This window comes from Gorilla gorilla, chromosome 6 (assembly GCF_029281585.2).
Source record: "Gorilla gorilla gorilla isolate KB3781 chromosome 6, NHGRI_mGorGor1-v2.1_pri, whole genome shotgun sequence".
Lineage (NCBI taxonomy): Eukaryota > Metazoa > Chordata > Mammalia > Primates > Hominidae > Gorilla > Gorilla gorilla.
In genome coordinates, this window is record NC_073230.2 from 26,370,437 (window position 1) to 26,389,800 (window position 19,364).

Consider the following 19,364-nt stretch of genomic DNA (forward strand, 5'->3'; position numbering starts at 1 on the left):
TAGTCACTATGAATTTCTTTTGTCACCTATTATTAATCAGGTAATTTTGAACACCCAGTTGCTATTATTTTCTGAAGCTATAACACTTGTGATTGGGATAAGTGAAATGCTGATGGTCCCACTTTAATAAAGTGCTGCTTTTTTTATCTTATACATCTATCCGTTAATATCCAGATTCTGAAATTTTAACTATTTTTGAAAAATCTAAACTCACACTCTAAGGTTAGAGCAATAGACTCAACAGCTGCGTATCCCTAGTGTATTCCAGCTTGACTCCCAGTCTAATGCATCTGCGAGCCTCTTTGGTTTGAAAAGTAGTTGCCTAATCTCATTACAGACCCTTGTTGAAAGATGTCCATGACCTCTCAGTTTGAATGATTCTAGAATGGCTAGCATAGTGCTTTTTTATTTATTCTGGTACATACCCAGCTATTCCCCAAAGTCCTGGCAACTCCTCTTTATCTTTGATCTCCCCACCCTGAAACTGGCCTCTGCTTACCTCACTCTCTCATCATTCAATTCCACAATCTTGTCATCTTCTTTCAGATACCCTAAGTGTCTTGAAGTGTTTGACCTTAAATGTCACCGCCTTACCCAAAATACTCTATTTTTACCATTATGAAGGTTTTATAGCATTTTATATAAGTTGGATATTGGGCTTCAATCACAAGTAGACCATGGCTTAAGATGAAAGACCTCTGGCATAATAAAGGAAAGACTCCCTTTTCATGTCCCACACCTCCAACTTGGAAAGGTAGGAAAATCATGCAAGATAAAAACAATGATCCAATATGCTATGGAATACGTAATGTTATTCCCCAAAGAATGATAGTTATATGGAAATCTTTCATGGAAATTGGAGGCAGTCTTTATTTTCCTTTAATGATTTTTTTTAATGGCAGGTGGGAATAGACTTAAAACAGAACAAAACTACTGTGATAAGTATTTGAAAAGAAGCCTTTATTTTATCCATATTGACAGGTTGAATCATGGCATTGTAAAGATGGTGTAGGATCTTGGCCATGTTTGTACTGCAGATTTTCTGCCCTGATGTTGGAGAATTGCCTGTTTTTTAAAAAAAGGAAGAAAAAAAAAACTATCCTAACTATCCTATTGGGCTTATTAGATGCTTATGAATTTTGCTAAATATTATCCTTTCTTTTGCAAATATTCTTTAAGTATTTCAATTAAATGGTGATTTATTTTAAAAATCATCAATAACAAATGTATAATAGAAGCTTATGTATTATGGAATTCTTAATCTTTAACAAACACATTTAGAGCCATTTCATATTTAGTTAGCATATAATTGCTGTCTAATTTAATCTAAATTAAATGGTTGCTTGTAACTTATAATTCGGAGGGTTCCTGAACCTCGACTTATGGCAGGAAAAATAAGAAGTCATCAGTTTTGCCCAGAGGGTAGATACTTATCTTTTAAAATCAGGTATTTTGGTCTTGAAATTAAAAACCCTGGTCATTTGGGAAATGCAATTCCAAGGAATGTTTTTGGCAATGAGACATGTCCCCATTTTCCTTAGAAGGCAATTGTTTTGTTTTTCTACCATTTAACAAATCTGTGTAATTTAGCTGATATTTATCTAGCACTTTAAAGATGAATGATCATCTGTTTGTGAAGAATATACACATTGAGATTCAATAGTAATATTTTCGTTGTTGTTTGTTTGGTTTTTTAAAGACCAGATAACTTATTGTGTGTCAGGTACTATGCTAGTTGAAAATATCAGTTTATAAAAAGCAACTAGGCATGCAGAAACCATGAGGATGATTATGGCAAATCAGTGCGTAAGCTTTTTGGCAATGGTCAATTATAAGTGTTGCCATGGCCATCATAACCTGAGTTGAATTTTGGGAGTACTGCCATGAATTAATGCTGTGCTCAAAGTTAAAATGCAAGGTTAGATGCAAGGGTTAGTTTGAAAAGGAATTAGTTTTTTGAAGGGGTAATATATTTCCTTTTCAAACTGAAAAAATAGCAAAAAAAATCGAAGTGGATCAGTTTTAACTACTGTAAGTTGTAGCTTGAGTAAGAAGAATGGGTTACAGTCATTAACGTTTGAGGATTATTTTTCAGGCACAACTGGCACTGTGATTGTAGTACTAATGCATTAAATTTGCACTTCAATATTACTTGGATTTAGCCACAGAAGAGTGGCTTGGATGACAGGCACTAAAGTCAACTGACCCAACCTCTTATCCCAACTTTGTCATTGATTGACCTTTGTTGCTTGGGCAAGTTAATGTTCTTATTACTTGGGAAGTTGTGTGGTGAATAAATGAGATAATGCATTTCAGCACTTAGCATGGTGCCTGGTTATATTAGGTCTCGCTAACATTAGTTTATACACCATATAAGGATAATGAACACCTTTGCTTGGCTCATAACTATGCCTTCATTGCCAGCACAGTTCCTTGGTCACATAGTAGCTTCTTAGTAGGTATCTCTTAATTGAATGGATCTACCACAATTATTTTTTGAGTCCTCTTGAATACATGGTGTTTTAGTTTTACCCTGTGTAAAACTAAATCAATGAAATTTTGTATAAGTTAAATTTTTTTAGTTAAATACATCTTTTTTTTTCCATAGACCTATGTAAGCAAGAGTTTGTGGCCAGAAAGACTTGAGCCTTTTTCATTTGGTGTGTTATATTTATTTGGACTTGAACTTCTTCCCCACACATCTCTCACTCCTCACCCTCACCCCCATCTTTGAACATGATTTTCTACTTATATTGGCCACAATGTCTTTTTTAAAAACATTCTTCAAAAAGGATACTAGATATTCTATAGCAGATATATCATAAGAGCATAACATTTTTCATGTTTTACTTGCTCTTCTTTACTTTTCCTCAAAAAATTGCTCTCTGGTATCACTGTGGGCCTTAGTTTCCTCATCCACTTCTTAAAACGATAGAATTGGAATATATAAACTTGCAATTATATGTAGATCTTTAATTGTTAAATGAAAAGCTTTCATTAAAAGTATAAATACTGGCCAAGCATGGCGGCTCACACCTGTAATCCCAGAACTCTGGGAGGCTGAGGCAGGAGGATTGCTTCAGGCCAGGATTTCTAGACCAGCCTGGGCAACATAGTAAGACCCTGTCCTTATAAAAAAAAATTGAAAAATTAGTAGGGTGTGGTAGTGGGATGTAATCCAAGCTCTAGTCAGTAGACTGAGGTGGGAGGATTGTTTGGGCCCTGTAATTTTAGGTTAAGTGAGCTATGATGGTGCCACTACACTCCAGCCTGGATGACAGAATGAGACTTCATCTCCAAAAAAATGTGTAAATACTGAGCATCTGCCATATGCCAGACTCTGTTTGATAAACTGTATATCCATTTTGCAGTTGGCTTTTAATGATTAAATATTCATTTCAAACCTGTGATGTAGAATAAGTAGTATTTAATTTTATTTATAGGTAATACAACTGAGGTTCAAATAGAGTTTATAATAACTCATATCTAATAGAAGTATCAGATTTATGTATAAAACTGTGGCACAGAGTAGGTATTTTGTAAATAATAGTTGATTTGTAGTTGGATCGTAGATGGATGGAGGGATGGGTGAATGGATGGATGGATGGATTGATGGATAACTAAAGTTCCAGTCAATCGTTCTTGCCATTTATTTTCTCAGGAATTTCTGAGGATCAATTTTGTCTTACAGAAAATAATGGCATTGAAGTATTCTGTTGTTTCAGACTTTTTTTAGGATACAAACCAAATATTCATTTGCTTTCAAAAGGTGCTGAGAATATAAACTTACCTCCTGGAGCATCACTGACTAGAAGAGTAAAAGGATTTTTACTGCGATTGAAAATACTTTCTTTAAAACATATGCAGTATTTATAGGGCTGCTTGGAATAAGCCAATTGAAAGATTTAATGATAATAATCTCCATATTTCTTCTAAAATTGATTTCCGGATTCAATGAACTTGGAAAGAGTCCTGGGACATCAAATAAGTAAAATCTTAACATGAAATGAATCTTCAGAATATGTTCATAAATTTACATTTTAAACATAACCAGATAATATATATCTTTACCCATTATTAAGGTGATACTTTAATGAAAATTTTTCATTTGCATGAAATAAACCTTTTTGGCTACAGATGAAAGGACTTTATGGTAGCGACAATGGTTCTGTGAGTTAAATGATCCAACATCATCAGGAATGAATCACAAGTGCCTACCATATGAATTACAGCATCATGAGTCTTAAAAAGGTATTTCTGTGGAAAGCATTCCTCCCATCTGCAACAATCAGATTCTGCTTTGAAGTCCTGCTGGAGAGCCTCACAATACATGAGACTGCCACATGCTATCCAAATTTCTCTCTCTACTTGAGCCTGACTGCATTTTCCTAAAGAATAACATGGTAACTTAATGACCAGGGGGTTTAGAGAGGGAGGAAAATGGCTACAGTTTTTATAATTAGACTTCCCTGGATGTGCATTCTTCAGTAATACTTTCTGGATATAACTACAGAAGGTAGTCCAATGGATGAGAAAAATTTAATTTCAAATGAAAATAGGGCAACAATGTGTGACTCCTTTGGTCCCTACTATATTAAATGTGTGGTGAAGTCTTCATAAATATTTCAGGCCCAAATGTAATTGACATGTTAATAAATGAGTAAATTGGTAGTGAGACTTTTTAGCCATAGAAGAGTTACAAATTAATACAAATCATCATGAGATAGGTGTCAGTGAGTATTTCAAAAGCTTTCACTCCTGCTTATCTTGATGCCAGTGCCTCTGCTGCTGAACGGCAGAGTGAGGATGGAGGTTGCCAGAATCATTTTTGTTGTTTCTTTTTTTAACTAGAGGCTTTCCTCAATAGAAAGAAAATAATAGTTGGGGGAAGACTTGTCACGAATGGGAGACTGGCATCAGCAACGTCAACAAATGTTTAAGTAGAAGTAAAATGACTTATCCAATAGATCACAGTGTGTCACCATTTCTTTATTAACCAAACGAATCATGATCGAGGTATCTTTCTCTGAGAATTGGCTGCTGATTCTAGAGTCTGTTCTATTTTACTACAGGGAGGTAGGATAGCAATAGTAACTAAATTGTAGGTTGGAGAGAATTCCCTGTTCAACCTACTACAGCGTTAACTCAGTTTTGGCCTCCATAGAGACGTCCAATACCATTTGCAATTTTGTAATAGAAACAGACTTTGTGGGAGAATCTCTCATTTCTCTGAGCTTCTATCAAAACATTAGGTTATTCAAAATAGGCATTGCTAAATATACATGGGTTCTAAAAGAAAAATGTTTATACAGTTCTGACTGTACTTTGCTCTCATTTTGGCTTTATGTGCTTTACTACTTAGGTTCTAGCCCATGCTCTGGTGAAACAGATAAGTTAGCAATGAAAAGAGCAAGGCTTCTTCCAACCTTAATAATACATAATAACACTAGAATAAGATAAACACTAACATACATTGGTCACTTTGATTATACACTAGGCTATTATTTGCTATCTTGTATATTAAACTAAAAACCTAATAACGCACTTAAATATCTAAAAACAGAATTGCTTGGTGCATGGATACATTTTAAATGATATTGTAGAGAACATGAAAAATGTATCCACTATTTGATATTTGTAAATGTATTTTTAAAAAACCAGAATGGTTCTGTTTTATTTAGAAAATACAACAAGAAGCATGAAATACACAAAGGTAGAATTGGCTATTTCTGGTCGATGGAACTATGTATTTATATTATTTATAATTATTTGATGATGATCATTTATTTTATATGTTTATCAAATAAAAGATAACACTTTATATGATATATCACAACATAGAGCCTGTTTATTATTATACTATTTATTTATTATTTTCTATCATTTTCCAAATTTCTTAAAACGAGAATGCAATAATTTTGGTTTTTTAATATAGTTTTTTTTCATGAAAATTAAAATAAAGCTAGTTAAGGTTGTTTCCTTTCACTACCACTATTCTCTGGGAACTATTTGGAAATGTTAGAGAGAAGCATTTGAGACATGTCACCTTGAAGGATGAATCCTTTTGTGTCATCTGACTTGGTTATTAAATACGTATATAAGGCTTAATCTTTGAGCCTTCTTAGAGCAACTTTTCATTTCAAACAACTTCTAAACTAGAGAAAATACTGACACAATATGATTTCTTAGCAGAAACCAACCCCTATAAAGTATCAGGAAATCAAATTGAAATTGATAATTTTGAAACCATTACCATATTGATAGCTTATTTAATTCTATTTTTATAATCAAAAATATTAAATTTGTTTCTACTAAATTAATGGAACCAAACAGAGGATTTCATTCTGAAAAGGCCCTTCTAATTCTCTTTCTCATTGGTTTCGAGGTCTTGGTAATTACCAGTTCGGCTTCACTTGGTCATCAAAAGAAATGATTTGTTACGGTGTAGAATCCTTCTTATGCTTATAATTTAATGCTGATAGACAATTTTTAAAACAACCAGGCTACATGTAGGATTCTTTAGTAGTAGTTGTGGTGTTTGATTAATGCCTCATTCTAAAATATTTCCTAAAATAAAAGCTTAAGGTACCAAATCTCTTTTAAAAAGTATCTGACACGGCTGGGCATGGTAGCTTACGCCTGTAATTCCAGCACTTTGGGAGGCCAAGGCTGGTGGATCACAAGGTCAAGAGATCGAGACTATCCTGGCCAACCAACATGGTGAAACCACGTCTCTACTAAAAATACAAAAATTAGCTGGGTGTGGTGGTGCACTCCTGTAGTCCAGCTACTCGGGAGGCTGAGGCAGGAGAATTGCTTGAATCCGGGAGGTGGAGGTTGCAGTGAGCTGAGATCACGCCACTGCACTCTAGCCCAGGTGACACAGCAAGACGCCGCCTCAAAAAAAAAAAAAGTATCTGAAACAATATGATTTCTTAGCAGAAACCAACACCTATAAAGTATACAGATTCTTTTGTAGTCAATGCAGGTAATAGGGATGACTGTCAAGGCTGAATTTTAGTCAGTGCATCCCAATATGAGCCTGTACATGTGGCTGCTCCGAGGCATCCAAGCTCCTCCCTCAGCTCTGCACTCAATTACGAAACTGATGGCCTATGTGGTTGTTGAGAACCCCGTTCCATCTCTATGTCCAGTGATTGCTTGAGCCTACAAGGTACCATGGTATAGGAACATGTTTTCCACTTAATCACTTAGCCCATCAGCCCTCACACTCAAAACGCTCAACCCCCCTTGAGGAAGGTCTGTGCTAAAATTTTTCAACTCTGAAGGTATTAAGTTTACTGTCAAATGTAGGATGAGCTTTTGTGTCTTTAATGAAGCTAGAAGTAAATATGATTACATGAAACTTGCAATCATGCCTACTAAAATTGTTATATATGCTCTAATCTAACACACACATACACACAAACACACACACACACACGTACACATGCCACTGAAACCTTTAATATGTCCTGAAAAATAATACCTTCACCTTGGTAGCCACACTTGGCTTGCATTTTTAATGTTTCTAATATGTACAGTAACAATGGACACAGCAGAATTCAGGATAATAAAATTTAAAAAAAATACTGAATTGCTTATTTTGATTTGAAGAAAGGGCATGGGCCTTGTAGAACTTTCCTTACATCACTTGAATGTTTTGTGCATGCATAACTTAGAGTTCAGCTGCCTCAGTCTCTGACTGCAGAGATCACATGGGTAACATGTGAATGGAAATAAACCCTGTAGGTAAAAGAAAGAGGAATTTGGATAGAGATCAAAGATTAACTTCATTCCACTCTTTCCTTCCACTTTTTACTATCCCATCTAAATTTGGCATTTTATGGGACTTTTTTTCATTCCCAGAGGAAAGAGTGAACTTAAACCAGATTTGGATCTCTCTCTCTCTTTCTTTCTTTAATCCAGTGATTTGGTTTGTTCAGTAGTGACTTTAGATAATTGAATTCTCAATTACTAGAAATTATTAGTAAGATTTCTGGCTTGATTTATTATATCTTTTAAAATTATAACTGTAGCCCTGGTTTAGGTTACAGAAAAAGCTGTCTAGAATATTTAATAATATGATTAACAGAAATGTGTCCTTACCTATTAGGTTTTTTACATAAATTTTCTAGAATGGTACTAATTACTATGTGCTATTAATCTTGGCTTAGGGAAAGAACATTTCTAAGCATTAGGGATCAAAATTTTGCATTACTTCTTTTCTGAATGTTTATCATTCTTTTTATTGTCATCCCGGTAATAAGGTAGTTTAGTGTGGACAGCCTCATTCCTAAGTGGCCTGGGTAAAAGATTCTTATCGGCATCATAATGAGGTCCATAGGAATTGAGAAAAACTAAAATGCTTGATAACAGTTTTTAACTAATTTTTAAATCCTTTTTAAATGAATTTTTGTCAAGAATTTTAAAACGTGATAATTGTAAAGTGACTAATCTGACTTCCATCCAAATAGTAGTTAAGTGGTTAAAATCAACATTAAAGTGCTTCAAGATATTGAGGAGATTAACTCATCCTGTTCATGGTGAACATCAAGTGCTAGACCGGAAGGGAAAATCTAGGCAGTTGTTTACCAAGTGGATTATTTTAATGCATTACTAGGATTAATGTATTATTTTATTGTTCAAAATAGAAGCAACCTAATTTAGTTTCAGGTTCTCATTATCTGATGATTTTATAGGCTTTCATTAAATTCTAGTGAATACATCCTGAGAATTTATTTTCTTTTCAAACTAAAGACTATGACAATTAAAAGATCATTGGTTGCCAGGGGTTGAGGGGCAGAGAGGGAGGATGAATAAGTAAATCACAGGAAATTTTCAGGGCAGTCAACGATTCTGTCTGATAGTATAATGGTGGATGCATGACATTATGCATTTGTCAAAACCCACAGAATGTACAACACAAAGTGTGAACCTCAACTGTACTTTAATAATAATGCATCGGTACTGGCTTATCAATCATAACAAATGTACCAAAACGATGCAAAATGTTAATATGGAAAGAAAGAGACTGGATATGGAACTTGCTGTACTTCCTGCTCAGTTTTTCTGTAAATACAAAACTGCTCTAAAAAATAAAATCTATGAATTATGAAAAATTCAGTTGATTTAAAAATTAAAATTTTTTGCTGTAAGTTCACAAAGCATATAAAAAATGAAATGTTCTATTGAAACACGTGGTTTTATTTATTTTTATTTACCGTACCTTTTGGCAGTTGCCCCTGAAATTGGACAGGTCGGATGCCATGATAATTTTTTCTAAATGTTGAATGAGAAACATTCAAATTTGGCAATATGAGACATTACATATTCTTAAACACTTTTATGTGAAAGTATCTCAAAATGCTGAACTAAATATTAAAATCATCCTTTTAAATTTGTGGTTGACTTCCAAAAGATAGAAAAAGGAGAGTAAATCCTGAAGTTGTTGACTACCCTGGGGGCATCTATACCAAAATCTCCAATCGGTCGGAGTTGGAACATTAATAATCTACTGCATATTGCAAAAGAGGGTCAGAGGCTTGGGCCTAAGAAGGGAAGGGAATTTAACTGGAGACCAGAATAAAGAAAGAATGACAAATGGCCAACACTTTGGAAGAGAATAAACAGGAGAAAAGAAAATACTCCTAAATAAAACGTCACATCTATCTTAGCTTTTGCCACCAATAAAGGGAATTTCCGAAAGAAAGTTTCAGAGAAAGAGAAAGAATGTAAGAGAGAAAGAGAAAAAGAAGAAAGAAAGAAAGAAAGAAGGAAAGAATGAAAGAAAGAAAGGATGTCCTGACTTTCTTCTCCATGAGAATTTGTAATAAAGTTTTAAGGTCCATATTTATAATATACGTGTGCAAACAACAGCAGCAAACTCCACAACCAGTCTTGCCATATAAGAATTTAAAATAGGTCCTAGAAGGTAGTGTCCCAGATATCCAGCAAAAGCAAACAATATCACACTTGAGCCAAACTTGAAAGACAGATACCACATTCAACCCCAGTGTCTTAGTTCAGGCTGCTGTATCAAAATACAATAGACTGATAGCTTATAAACAACAGAAATTTATTTCTCACAGTTCTGGTTGCTCTAAGTCTGAGATCTGCTTGCCAGCATGGTCAGGTTCTGGTCAGGGCCTTCTGGAATAAAGACTGCCAAGTAAAGACTTGGACCCTTAGAAGGCAACAGAGAACTAGAGGACTCTCTGGGTCCCTTTTGTAAGGGTACAAATCTAATTTACGAGGACTCTACCTAATCTGCATTAAAGAGTGCCAACTTCTCCTTGTATCCTTAGAAGGCAACAAGAGAGCTAGAGGACTCTCTCTGGGGTCCCTTTTGTAAGGGTACTGATCTCATTCATGAAGACTCTACATAATTATCAAAGGCTGCCTCTCAAAAACATCACATTGGAGGTTAGAATTTCCACATAAAAATTTTGGGGTATAGTCACATTCAGTCCATTGCACCAAGCTTCAAATATTTTTCACATATAAAGTTACAATGAATACAAGCTCAAAGTACTCCACAAATTAAATAAATTAATAAACGTTTTTTAAAAAGGGGGATAATTAAGGCAGCATGAACATGAATCAGCAGAAACAACAGAGAGCAAACTAAACCAAAAGATTTCAAATGTCAGTTACAGAATATAAAATAATTATGCTGAAAGAAATAAAAGAAGAAATAAAAACATAAACAAGGAGTTAAGAAAGTATCATAATGACCAATAAGTCATGAAATAGAACAGAATTGGAATTCTAGAGTTAAATAATACAATGACAGAAATGAAAATATCACTAAAGATGTGATGTAGCAGATTAGAGACGTCTGAAGAGGGAAAGTCTGGAAGACAGCTCTGATTCAAAAATATACGTAATGCAGGACAGAGAGAGATGGAAAATATGAAAGAGAACTTAGATCAAGGAAATATTTACAGACAATGTCCACCTACATCTATGTGGAATTTCAAAATAATGTAATAGAGTAAACAAACATTTTATTTCAGCAAATTTAAACAATGAAATAAAAGAAGGAAACGCCTGTAAAAATATAACTTAGGACGATATAGAAAGCAGGTGTAGTGATATAATCCCTTTAAAAATTCAATCAATACTAAAAATATTCTTCAAAGTGAACACAAGACCCTGATGGTTTCATACGAGATTTGTCCCCAACATTCTGGCATCAGATAATAAAAACAGAAGGTCCCAACCACATCAAAATTCATTATGGCCAATACAGGAATGGAAAAGTACAGATTAACCCCATTCATGAACATACTCAAAAAAACCTTAAAGCATTAGCAAAACAAATCCAGGTGTGTACTAAAAAGATAATACATTATGACCAAGCTTATTTTACTTCCTAAATGCAATGGTGGCTTCATATTTGAAATACTAATTAATGTAACTAACAACACTGTGAAATTATGAGGAAAAGTCTATCTGTGTAAATAAATAATTAGATTAAATTACATTTGTAATGAAATCTCAAAGTTAAATTAGAAATAGAAAACTCCCCTCTGAAACTGAATGAAACCACAATAAGATGCCATTTTTTTGCCACCCACTTGGCAAATCATACCAAATGTTGGCAAGGATGTGACTTAACTGGAATTCTTACATATACTGTTTCTGAGGGTGGGGCTTGGTAATAGCCCTTTGGAAATAATCTGGCATTATTTAGCAGATTTTTAAGACTCAACAGTTCCGTTTCACATGTGCATATGTGCACCAAAAGACCCGTGTAAGAATGTTCATGGCGACGTTATTTGTAACGACAAAAAAACTGGACTTTGGTGATAACAAGAAAACCAACACTCTGTCAATAGAAGAATGGGTAGATAACCTCTGTTGACATATAATGGCCTACTAGACAGCAAAAAAAACTAGCTACAGGGATCAACAAAGATGAGCTAACAAAATACATGAAAACAGCAAGTTGCAAAAGTGTAAAACCATTTTTAAAAAGTTCAAAAACAAGGAAATTTAGAAAAGGAAAGCAATGGAATTATAAACTCAGGATCCTGATCTCCCACAAGGAGGAGGATAGCTACTGTCAGAGAAAGGCACATGGGGGTTTAAAAAGTGTTGCTAACTTAATTTTCCTTAAGTTGGAAGATAAAAAAGCAGATGTTTGTCATATTATTGTATTTTATAACACGTATAGATGTTATTCATATTTTGCATTTATCAAATGTTTCATAATAAAATAATGCTTATAAAATCTAATGTAATAGATTTTACATTACATTAGATAATGTAAATAATTATATTAGATAATGTAAATTTGTAATATATAGCAATTTGGGGCATAGAAAACTTTCTATAATAAAGGCCAATGATAGCGACAGGAAGCATATGGTAAGCAAATGGAACAGTTTACCTTGTTAACACCCGCTGAATAGTATTCAGTTTTTTTATCCAGATACATACAGACCATGTTATGAAAAGCAGCCCTGTGCACTGGTGAAGAGCCAGATTGGTGCCAGTCTTGGTTGTGATACTACTTAGCTGTGGGATCTTGGGCTTTGGGTCCCTTATCTGTAAAATAGAGATAATAATAGGACCTAATCCATAAAGTTATTTTAAGTATTGGATGAGTTAGCACACGGAAAATGCTTAGTAATGACTTACTCAAAATACATGCTCAATGTTAGATTCTAGTGATCACTTTCTTTTGATTTAATACTTTGAAATGTTCTGTTTGTATTATGGTAGGTTTTGGTCATTTGACGAAGCAATTGATGACATTGGCTGATGGACGTGTGGTGTTGGCTCTAGAAGGAGGACATGATCTCACAGCCATCTGTGATGCATCAGAAGCCTGTGTAAATGCCCTTCTAGGAAATGAGGTAAAAAAGTAAAAGTACAAAAGGGCAGGGGTAAAGAATCAGGGATGTATGCATGCATATTTTTAAACTAAAAAAAAAATTCTGCATACTCAGAAAGCTTAACATTGCTCTTACCATTAAGAAAGAAGGTAAGCCTTAGATAAGTTTACATGTTCTCATATACTACAATGTTATCCCAGGTACAGAATCCACATAGCACTCACTCCCTTCAATCAGGTTAGCCACGGAACTCAAAAATAAGAACGTTTTGTCTACTGACCCAACCAATGAGTACGGAAACATTGAATAAGAAATAAAACTTTAAAAAATGTCTGGAGGTTTCTTGTAGGATTATGTTATTTCTGGGAAAAAAAACTATTTTAAAAATTGGTAAACTATTTTTGTCACCATTTAAGAATTCTTTATGCTAAGAGATAGGTATTTCCATCTTACAGATGGTGAGAATGAGTCTCAAAAATGTTGAGAAATCCATCCAAAGTCATGCAGTCAGAATGCATTATAAGATCCAAGACATGAACATGAATCTAAATGGCCAAAGACCATTATTTTTTCTTTCACATCACATGGCTACATTGCAACATACTTTCTGACTACTCTGCAGAATTCAGATCCAATTGCTATGAGGTTCACTTCCAGCTCATGGCAACATTTTCAACCAATTAGTTGCAGTTCAGCAAATATTTCAAAGTTTCTATGTATTCATTAATATTATCCATTAATCTATTTTCTATAGTGATTATACAGTAGTGTTAAGACTATCATATGCATTTTGCCTTTCTTTTATGAATTTGCAATATGATTTTGCTTATTAGATAAACATATACAAAATCTTTTAAAAAATCTATCATTCATATCATTTTCTTAAGTGTAATGCATGCCTTTGCCTGTAGTATTTATAAAACAAAATGTACCTTTTCTTCTGCACATAGAACACAGTTACTATTGTCATCATTATTTTACAAACCTGTAATGTTTCCATATGATTATTTTTCATATATATTGAAGTAAAAATGTATGTTGTTAATTTGAAGAAAAAATATGAGAGAGAAAACTTAAGCATTGCTCAAGTACTTTACTCTTGTTAATTTTTTTTTTTTTTTTTTTTCTGAGACAGAGTCTCGCTCTCTCGCCCAGGCTGGAGTGCAGTGGCGCGATCTCGGCTCACTGCAACCTCCGCCACCCGGGTTGAAGTGATTCCCCTGCCTCAGCCACCCAAGTAGCTGGGATTACAGGTGTGCACCATCACGCCCAGCTAATTTTTGCATTTTTAGTAGAGACGGGGTTTCACCATGTTGGCTAGGCTGGTCTCGAACTCCTGACCTCGTGATCTGCCCGCCTCGGCCTCCCAAAGTGCTGGAATTACAGGCCTGAACCACCGTGCCTGGCTGTCTTGTTAATTTTAGACAGCACAATAACTCAAAGGATGTAATTATCTAATGATTAGTGTCAATAAAGTGCTGCTGTTTCAGATCACACACAATTCAACGTGTGTAAGATTTTCTAAAATGTTAGTGTCTTTCTGTGATCCCTGTACGCCAATAATGTCAAACAGGATGTTGATTATTTTTTTGTGGCAGTAAGGGAGTGCAAGAAATAAATGCTATTTTTATTTTATAAGTTGATGTTGGGGTGCTTTTTTGCCCCCTAGGTAACATTTTTTGCATAGTCACCTGTATTCTGAAATCACTTATTTGATTTTAAGTATAGAAACATGTTATAGAAGCATAATAATATTAATATTTGCATTATAAAGGCTTACACCAGATGTGCAGACAATCAGAATAGGTTGTGGATTTGTAGCTCCATGGATAATTGACCTAGCCAGAAAGAAATGTTACCTTATTGCAAAAGCCAACTACTTTTCTTCCTACGTGGAAGGAAATCAGGGATTTTAGTGGCTTTCTTTGAACACATGCATTGAAATGTCTCTATACTCATAATCTTTTGCTTTTAACCCAACATTTCCAATGAGGATGGAGTGATCTCCCCTATGATCTCTTTCTTTAAGAAATGATTATGTTTCAGAACAGATTCAATTGTGTGGAGTTACATGTTCTTCTTAGTTTATCTGTGTTTACTGTAAAGCAAAGTGTGTTTTGTACCTTGCTGCCATTCTATGACCTTTTGACTGGGAGAACTCTGGTCATTTTGGTACACGTGCTTTTCGTGGAGATGAAATACACTGCTTTTGTAGAGCAATTAGTGACTTTAAAATTGATGGCAATATGAGAGATTACATATTCTTAAATATTCCTATATGAAAGTATCTCGCTGGCCGGGCGCGGCGTCTCACGCCTGTAATCCCAGCACTTTGGGAGGCCGAGGCGGGTGGATCACGAGGTCATGAAATCAAGACCATCCTGGCTAACACTGTGAAACCCTGTCTCTACTAAAAATACAAAAAATTAGCCGGGCGTGTTGGCGGGCACTACTCCGGAGTAGTCCCAGCTACTCCGGAGCCTGAGTCAGGAGAATGGCGTGAACCCGAGAGGTGGAGCTTGCAGTGAGCCGAGATGGCGCCACTGCATTCCAGCATTCCAGCCTGGGCGACAGAGCAAGACTCCGTCTCAAAAAAAAAAAAAAAAAAAAAAAAATCTCAAAATGCTGAATTAAATATTAAAACCACCCTTTTAAATTTATGAATGACTTCCAAAAAGATAGAAAAAGGAGAGTGAATACTGCAACTGTTGGCTACCTTGGAGGCATCTGTTTGAAAATCACCAATTGGTCAGAGTTTGAACATTAATAATCTACTGCATATTGCAAAAGATAGTCAAAACCTTGGGCCTAAGAAGGAAAGGGAATTTAATTGGAGACCAGAACGCAGAAAGAATGACAATGATGTCACCTGATTTAAAGTTTGAGACCTGTGCCTTTTCTCTATATGTTTAGAAAGACCAGGCTTGAGAAACAGAAAGGAATAAAGGTATCACTGGACATTATTAAACCTGACCATGTGAGTGTTTAGATTGCTAAAATTTCCAGTAAGTGCTAACTGAAATGATTATTTTTGGCTATATTGACTATTGAACTTACTAATTAATATGTATGTCTTATGGTAAATTTGAGTTAGTTATTATGATGCCCTAAATACCAGCTTGTCCCTTTTGGTTGGTGATCTTCAGTTGCATAAGCACAACCTAAAATTTTTTCAATATAAACTAAAGGAAGGGAGGTTTAAATAATGTATGCTTTTCTATATTTTTTGCGTTAAACTTTCTTGGGAACATAAATAAGAATATAGAATTCCTAGCAGATACTTTAAGGGTAACAATGAATATGGGATTACTGAATTTTCGAAAGGTAAATTTTGTTGTGTCAGGTCTATCAGTATATGGAAGAACAAAGTTAAGAAAAAGAAAGATTATTAAAAGTGAAAAATTAAAGAAAAATACAAATGTGTTGTACATTATAATTCATTTGGAAAAAGGAAATGAAAATATAATACATAAAACACATTAAAGAATGGAGAGTTCTTCTCACTTTCATTGACAATATAATTTATAATCCAAGGCCTGGTTTTCTGTATTTTTTTCCAGGTCAAAGATCATTATGACTACACTGAAGTTTTAAATTTTATTCTTTTAGAAAAATAATATATAAGGCGTATTACATGTACCTCACCATTTTTTAAAAAGTGCATATATGTAGTTTTCACAGTAGTTTTATATGGTAAGCTGTAGGTAAAAAATTACAAAAGGATGTCTTTCAGATTGCAATTTCAAATCCCAGTTTCCCTCCAAACCCTTTATTCAATGATTAATAGAGCAATTATAACTCATTATCTGGGATTTCACTTTTACAAATAACAAAATGTAGTAAAGCTTGAACTTAAAACATTGGCAGAACCCGCTTTAGTTTCTCAACACTGAACATGCAATTGAACTCACATTAGAAAGGTCAAGAGGGGCCTTTCTGAGGGCCTCTGCTCTTTGTCAGATGTATTTATTCATGTGCAGAGGATTAGAATTCATAAACATTTTGCCAGTTTTTTGAATGCTATTTCTTTCCCTTGTTGTTTTTGGCCAGGCCATGTCAATACAGCAAAATTTTGCTTCTTAGGGCTTATTATCAGCAGAATAATATGTGTTACATAACCCAAAGTAATTATAAAATCAGCAGGAACCGTTAGCTGTGCATCTGTGTAGACACATAGAGGGGTACTAAAAAACTTGATTTTTAAAAATTTTAGTTATCTGAGTGTTGCACCCAAAACAGGCATTTTCTTCTTTTTAAATATCTTTATCATGAAAATGATCTACTTAGCAAAACATCTCTTAACTATTCTTTTAAGAAATATGTACAAGGTCAGTCAAAATAGTATACTATTGGATTAAAACTAATTTGAGCATGGTACAGGAAATTCCTAGAGGCAACTGATATTGAAGACATACCAGAAGTCCATTTTTTTCTTTTTCTTGGCAAAGTTTAGAACTTAGATTTATCAGTCCAATCAGTGCACGATGAATATTTTTGATCTTTTTCAATGAAGCACTTAGAAACACCAGCTTGGGGTTTGCAAGAAATTGAAGTGAATATTTAAATGAGAAGAATCATTAAGTTGCTTGGAAAGGCATTAGGGATACTTGTGTCAATAACCACATAGTTTTTAGAATTCGTAATAGAAACATCTGTGAGGTTCCCAGAAAATCTGATTTTGGTAATCTGTGTTTGAGCTGATTGGCAAACAGTGTCACAGTTGCTTTAAGGCCAAATTTGCCTACTGTTATGCAAAGCCAATTAGTGGCACCCCGGGTTACTTCCTCTGAAAGAAATTTTCCCAAGAGGTGAGAAAAGCTTTAAGCAGTTGCCATTCCTATGGAATCTAAAACAAAAACATTGAAAAACTTCAAGCAAGTCAAAGAAAGGAGAGGACATGTAGTAGTAGAAGCGTTGGGTAGTGAGTTGAGAACATGGCCATTAGAAGATCACCTGTCAATACCGAATAAATGATGATTTCTAAGCTTGTTAGAGGAAAAAAGCAAAACAAAGTGTCATAGGTCTGGAAGCTGTTGAGATTATGCTAAATCCTCTAGTACTGCAAGTTCAGCATTTACACTTGGAGCATATAGCATGTTTTGATTTCCCTCACTCTTTTTAAAATTTGGATTCTGATTTCTTTTTTTCTCTTCTTTTTTTTTTCTTTTCTTTCTTTCCCTCCCTGCCTCCCTCCCGTTATTCTTCACTTCCTCACTCCCTTCAACCCTCTCTCCCTTTCTCCCTCCCTCTCTCCACTTTCTTTTTAATAACTGCTATCTCCTGTTGAGTATGCTCAGCTGCTTCTATTTGACTTGAATTTCACAAACAGTGGCTAAACTTAGTGATTGTGTTTGTTGATAATCTTTTAAAGATGACGTTTTGCTCTAAAGCTGCTGAAATAGTCTCTTGAATTGACTCTAGTAAGTGTTGACAACCACCCCTGAGGTGAACTCTTGAGATGTTGTTGTCCAAGTTGCTCATCAGGGGTTTGTTTGCATTGGATTCCGAATGGGGAAGTTGTTTTGCCATCTTTTTCATCCTTTAGATTATGTATGGCTGAAGCTTAGTCCATTGGGGAATTGGTGTGAATCTGGGAAAGCTTACAAGCTCCTAAATAGTTGCCATTCATGAGTAAAGGAAGGAGGAACTGAATACAGGGACAATGTATGATATGTCAGAATAGTGTTTTTCTATGGTTTTCTTTTAAACTTTGAAGGCTCTCCATACTCTGAAAGAGAATGTGTGGGTAATCTAAAGAGAATAAAACTGTTTAGGGAAAATATTATTTGAAGATACTTTTCAGTGTAGATGTGGCCTGTGATGTTGCATTTCTTATATTCAACAAGGCAGAGCCAAATTGGTTGTGGATTTATTTTTGTTTATATGTTTTATCAAATGCCAAATGAAGTGGACGTTGTTTGGATAATTCAAAACTCCATTATATAAATTTTCTGTATAGTCTTTAGCTTTTTCAGAGGGTGTTAAGGAGAATATGGGCCAGGGACCTGGATATTTCACAGGTTGTGTTAACCAATAAAAGAAAGAAAGCAGTTCTTTGCCATGGTGAAACAAACATGAAATGACATTCATTTATCTGACCATTCATTAGTCTTTTATTGGGCATGTATTTTGTGCCCAAACGTTTCAATATAAGTAAAAGTAAAACAAAGTGCTTTGGGAATATAACATAAAACCGTTGTTTTTAACTACAGAGATGGAGGAATATTTTAATATTTAATTGGTCTTGAATAAAAAAATCAGACTAATATGAGCTAATATCTAAGGAAAAGATTATCATGTAATGGGAAAGCATAGATAAAGACATGAAGACTTCTTGGAATTGTGGATGGCTCTGTTTGGATTTGTTCGTTTTGTTTTTGGTAGAGGAGAGGTATGTATGTTGAGTAGAATAAAAGTGTATACTGAGGCTGAATCTGGGTAATGGAATATCATAAGGAATTAGAATTTCTGTGAAAAAATATGGAAGCTTTGAATAAATGAATACCAAGCTTTGGTGTA

At 34.6% G+C, this 19,364-nt stretch overlaps 1 protein-coding gene across 4 annotated transcripts in view; it reads left to right on the forward strand.

Moving 5' to 3' along the window:
- HDAC9 (histone deacetylase 9) overlaps positions 1–19,364 on the forward strand; it is an 857,715-nt gene that overhangs the window by 777,820 nt on the left and 60,531 nt on the right. For all 4 annotated transcript variants that reach the window (XM_063708393.1, XM_063708395.1, XM_063708394.1 and 1 more), the window contains one exon: positions 12,733–12,866. In XM_063708393.1, the coding sequence (XP_063564463.1) occupies positions 12,733–12,866 (134 nt within the window). The remainder of the gene's footprint in view (positions 1–12,732; positions 12,867–19,364) is intronic.